The sequence below is a fragment of the Spea bombifrons genome, chromosome 5 (assembly GCF_027358695.1).
Source record: "Spea bombifrons isolate aSpeBom1 chromosome 5, aSpeBom1.2.pri, whole genome shotgun sequence".
In the NCBI taxonomy this organism is placed as follows: domain Eukaryota; kingdom Metazoa; phylum Chordata; class Amphibia; order Anura; family Pelobatidae; genus Spea; species Spea bombifrons.
Window position 1 is genome coordinate 48065924 of NC_071091.1, and position 6000 is coordinate 48071923.

The window sequence follows — 6000 nt, forward strand, 5'->3', positions numbered from 1 at the left end:
GGCAAAGTCCAAGTAACGTTTTGCTATTTCAAAATCATTTTTTCTGCCCCATGTGCTATTTGGGACATTTTTGAAGTCAGCAAATGCAATTTACCCACATCAAACCATATATTTTTGAAAACCTGAAACCCCAAGGTATTTCAAATGCTGGTATTTTAAACCATTCCATGCACTAATTCTACTATCACTCTTTACCTATGCCCTATTTGGGACATATCTGAACTCCATAAAACCCCATCAAACCATTCATTCATTTTTTTTTTTTTAAAGTAGACAAGCACTTCATCATAAAAATAAACTTTTTTTTTTACATTTTGCTGGAAATGGATGGGTCCCCCTGATGGTGACATCACTTCATAATTATTTTTAAATGTTACCACATTTTTATATATATTTTTTTGCTATTTTAATTTTTTTCCTTTTCCTATTTTTTTAAATATTCTACCGGTGACATTGTAATGAGAAAGCTGGGCTACACTGACTTGACATTGAATGCCATGACATGCCAGGGACGTCACTGGTCGTTCTGGGGTTAAAGAAAACAAAAACACACTTACAAACGAAAGGATATGAGGTCATATTTCTGACTTCAACATTATACTCCTTATTAAGGCCACAATTTCCTAGATTTATTATTGAAATGAAGATAAAGCATCATATGGGTTCTTGTTTATATATATATATATATATATATATATATATATATATATATATATATATATATATATATATATATATATATATATATATTATATATAATATATACACACACACACACACACACACACACACAATCGTAAAACCTATACACACAATTTAATACCCTACAATCCAGAAAATAAGTCACTTGATAACTAACCTGGTCCAAAATCAACAGTTGTATACAGGCCTTGAATTGTTCCACATTTTACATATGGCAATCCAGATCCATCTGTTGTGAATAAAACTACCTCATCTCCTAAATGGTGACGGAAAAGTTTAAGAAGATGCCGGAGATAGTTGTAGTCACATGCAAAGTAACTTCCATACTCATTTTCAACCTAGTGGGAGGGTTGAAAGAAAGAACAAAGGGTTTAACTAGAGAAGTTATAATAAACACCATCTCCCCATGTTACTTTTTGATTGGAAAAATGGATTGTACAATACATTAATCTGTCAGAGTAGCACCGGCATTAAATGTATGCTTGCGTGGATACATGCCACATGGTAAATATTATTACTTTGTCATTTGGATGTCATTTATCTAAACAAAGCATTGACACATATGGTAAAGGTAACATTTTTGGGGGAAAACCCTAGGTAAAACATTGATCACATCCAAGAATTTTTTTTAAAATCAAAGAATACCTTTATGGTGATCGACTGACTTAAGTGCACCTGTCACTTTCTGTGGGTAACCTTTCACCTACACATTGTACTGCCAGTTATAGGAAAAGTGTAATAATACATGAACATTTAAACCACTAAAGCAAATTGACAAAATCAGAATATAAGTGCATACATAAACCTACAGTAGCAAATGGTACAGGAATGGTTTAACTGTCTCACAGCATAAACAGTATTAACTATGCAGCAAAAAAAAAAATATGCATGCCAAAACCCACAACAACAAAAAATATTTTGAGCAAAATATTCACTTAAATATTAACAAGTGTTTGTAGAAGATACATAAAATAGATACTTGGGTTTCAATACATGCGTGTAAATATTCTCCATAGGAAGTTACATGAAAAAAAGGAACAATGTACACGGAATAAAAGAAAAATATACACAGTGCTCTAGCACTATGTACGTTGCTTTTTTCACATGACCTCCATGTAAATCTTGAGGATTGAAACATAAGTATTTTATGCATGTTATACATCCACATATGGGTACTTAAGGTTTTGTGGAAAACATTTTTATAAAGTGCACAAACTTAAAGTTGTAATTGCTATTACCTGTACAGCTATAACGGGACCACCATTTTGGTAAAGCAAGAGTTGAATCTTTGGAAGTAGCACACCCATCCAATTATCCACAGCATGAAGATAATCTAAAACAGAAGACCAAATAATGTCTACACAATACAACACATAGTGGGAAAAAAAATAATTCAGTTTGATTCCACATAGATTCTTGGAAAAAAGAAGCTTTTCTGCATCTCTCTTTCTCCACAAATCTATCTGCATTACTAGTCACTAGGTCTACTTCCGCAAAATGGCAATGCCATGGGAACTACTCCCGCCCCATTTCTCTAATTGTGCTTTTACGGAGGTGCACCAAGAGCAGTGAGGTTTTTTTTGAGGGGGGGGTGTCAGACCAGCCTTTTGTGAACAATTTTAGATTAACCTGGGGGCCCCCGCTATGATGAGTGGCACTTGGAAAATAACAGGGTCGCATAATGTGAGGATACATGACACCACAGTTAAATGTGAGCGAGGAAGAAACCTGGAGTTGAAGTAAGGGGAAAGTAGGAGTATGCATGTATGACTGTATGTACAGAGTATATAATTGTTTGTATGTGAGCATGAATGTCTAAGTGTATAAGTGTGTGAGCACTGACAAACAGCTTGTCTCTGCCATCTGTATCCTCAAAGTTGGCACTGTATGTATGGCGCAAATGTTGTGTTAATGTACAGTAACAGTGAATGTTGTTACAGTCATTATTGACTGACCAGATGCTTATTCAACCAATTTGAGTATCTTTCTAGTATAATTGACATAGATGACTTGTCTTGGTGAAAATTAATTTACACTCTTCAATATTTTAAATAAAGATTATATCTTAAATTAATAAAAACTTTGAAAAAGTGCCCAAAAATTATATAATTTATATATATATATATATATATATATATATATATATACACACACATACATATACACACACACATATACATATACACACACATATACATATACACACACACACACATATACATATACACACACACATATACATATAAACACACAGCTCTGCGTGTTCCATTCCCGTTTTGGCTGCTTGAAGCAGTCAACAATTAGCATGAAAGTACTTCTCTTGAAAGTAATGGAATAGCTTACTGTGCATATGTGTATGGTCTCATTACAGTCACTGGGAATTTAACAGAGAGCGAGAGTGGGGTGGCAGCAAACAAGCTGTCCATCCTCATTGCTGAGCAGGTGACTGAATTTGATAGACTACATCAGGAAGGAGATGAGGGAACAAATGCATAAAGAGGATTCAACTGTCAGGTAACACCCAGCTGCCACATGCATATGATGGCTGGGTGTTCTTTTAAAAAGTAAACTGGGTTGACTTTTGGAGAGAAAGGGTATTGATTGGTAGGCAAATTAATTTAAAATATGTTAATCCAGGGTTTATTTTTAGATCTTATTTAGGAAAATTTGGCATCCACTTTTTTTGGATCAATGCAAATAGAAATATTTTGTAATGGTTGAACTTTAGGCTACTGTGCATGGTGAAGTTGGCAAGTTGCAATGTCCATCTCAGTTTAGAAATGAACCCACTGTACTAGAAGAGATGCAGTTTTGGAGATGCTCTGACCCAGTCTTCTAGCCATCATAACTTGGCCCTAAGTCACTCTGGTCCTTCTGGTTGTAACCTGCATTTTTCCTGCTTGTAACACATCAACATTGGGGACAAGACAGAGAGAGAGAGACAGAGTTTTGTAGATGTAGTGTATATACACATACATACACATATACACATACAGTGTATGTTGTTGTATAGTGTGTGCATGTGCAAGAGTGTGGTGTAAGCATGTGTGAGCGTTTGGGGTTCTGTGTGTTACATTGCATCTGTGTGACATTGGCATTAGAGTGTATGTCAACATTCAGCGTGTGTATTGGTGCTGGCACAAACACAAATAATGGCTTTACTGAGTAACAGACTGGTTTATTAAAGCAGCAGCATGACCCACACTGACCCTGTCCATTTAGGCAAAAGATTTATTAGTCTGAAGAGGAACCAGGGTATGACCTTGTCCTTTTAGTTAACGTGTCCCTGTACTGAACAAACAAAGTAATAGGCAGGAATCCCCTATGTCAGGGAGGGGGAATGTACTCCCTTCATGAAAAGCTCAAACTAAGTACCTGTGTCAGAAGACCGAAGGACAATAGATTCTTTTGCAAGGAGCCAAGCTGGTAACCCTCCCTACAAAAAACAAACAAACAAAAAAAACAGGAATATTTCTGTAAATTGGAAGATTTTTTAATTACACTAATATAACTAACTAGATAACAGATAGTATTCCCAGTACTAATAAGAGAGTTTTGAGGTGATGTGCTAGTATTTGTAGTACAAACTAGAGCCCTGCGCGGGACTGCTTTTTCAATCCCGCTCCCGCTGTTTTTAATCCCGCTCCCGGCCGCTCCCGCAATGTGGGTGTTCCGCTCCCGCCACATTTGTGGCCAATCCCACCCGCCTCCTTACCTGATTTCCCGTGCAGACCCGCAAATTGTTCCGTCACAGCGTCTCTTCTCTTGCTCCGCCCAGGAACAAGGTGGAGTCACAGGAAGTGACGTCACATCACGTGACTCCGCCTTGTTCCTGGGCGGAGCAAGATAGGAGACACTGTTATGGAGCAGCGAGAAGACAGCCTTGCGGGACTGCGCGGGATTACCGGGACCCGCAGGTACAGTGCCTGACTGTCCGCTCCCGCCCGCCTCCCAATGCAGTCCTCTAGTACAAACGCAAGGAATCCACTGCTTGATCTACTTATCTAATTAGGTGGACACTAAAGTTGAAGGTGAAGAATGTGCCATGAAGGTTGAGACATTATTGAAACTACATACCCCTCTCTTAAAAACAGAAGCTCAGCAACAGGCTGTAACTTCAAGAGCCTACACAGCGAACACGTCTGTGGCTCAAAACACCATAGTTACAATAACCCATTCAGTCCCCTTACGACGTACCTGTACATCCTAAAAACCTGTGGCAAGAAGGCCATTAGGACATACAGGTACATCCTGACTGTTGCATGGGCAGGGACATTTCCCTGCCCTCACATGGGAGATCACTGTTCCTGCAGAATTATTGTGTGTAACGGTACTCATTGTGATCAGGCATTCCCACCAGGAGTTTACTTGGAGGACAGGATGGCCTCCGTGGGGCACAAACATATCAAGAGGAGGAGAGGGAGAATAATAGTTTCTCCTCCCTTCCAAAAATTTTTTCAAAAATAAAAAAAAATTAAGGGAGAAAAATGAAATATAAATGAAATTAAATTGATTGCAAAAAGGAATTTAGAGCCATCATGTACTGTTAAAATATAGAAATAAAAAAATGCCTTTAGCCTTTCCACTAAAATTAAATCAATAAAAAAAATAGACAGATACTGGCCACTTTATTAGGTACACTTTGCTAGTACCAAGTTGGACCCCCTTTTGACTTCATTCTTTGTGCTATACTTTCTGCAAGGTGCTGGAAGCATTCCTGAGATTTTGGTCCATATGGACATGCTGGCATCACGCAGTGCACATCCATAATGCTAATCTCTCATTCCCCTACATCCCAAATGTGTTCTATTGAATTGAGATCTGGTGACTGTGGAGGCCATTGGAGTACAGTGAACTCATTGTCATGTTCAAGAAACCAGTTTGAGATGATGTGAGCTTTGGGACATAGTGCATCGACCTGCTGGAAGTAGCCATCAGAAGATGGGTACACTGTGGTCATAAAGGGATGGACATGGTCAGCAACAATACTCAGGTAGGCTGTCATATTTAAACAATGCTCAATTGGTACTAAGGGGCCCAAAGTGTGCCAAGAAAACGTCCCCCTTACCATTATACCACCACCAGCCTGAACCGTTGATACAAGGCAGGATGGATCCATGCTTTCATGTTCTCTACACCAAATTCTGAACATGTCATCTGAATGTCGCAGCTGGAATCGATACTCACCAGGCCAGGCAACGTTCTTCCAGTCTTCCATTGTCCAATTTTGGTGAGCCTGTGCTAATTGTAGCCTCGGTTTCCTGTTCTTAGCTGACAGGAGTGGCACCCGGTGTGGGT

The 6000-nt window shown here is 38.5% G+C and overlaps 2 protein-coding genes across 2 annotated transcripts in view; one reads left to right on the forward strand and one right to left on the reverse strand.

Annotated features, from left to right (window-relative positions):
• The window catches only part of CRTAP (cartilage associated protein), a 106912-nt gene that overhangs the window by 49502 nt on the left and 51410 nt on the right, over positions 1 to 6000 (forward strand). The gene's annotated exons all lie outside the window — the stretch shown is intronic.
• Positions 1 to 6000, reverse strand: part of GLB1 (galactosidase beta 1) — a 43917-nt gene that overhangs the window by 18982 nt on the left and 18935 nt on the right. The window contains exons 4-6 of the mRNA XM_053467164.1: positions 4078 to 4138; positions 1941 to 2035; positions 860 to 1040 (exon numbers count right to left, since the gene is read on the reverse strand). Of these exons, the coding sequence (XP_053323139.1) occupies positions 860 to 1040; positions 1941 to 2035; positions 4078 to 4138 (337 nt within the window). The remainder of the gene's footprint in view (positions 1 to 859; positions 1041 to 1940; positions 2036 to 4077; positions 4139 to 6000) is intronic.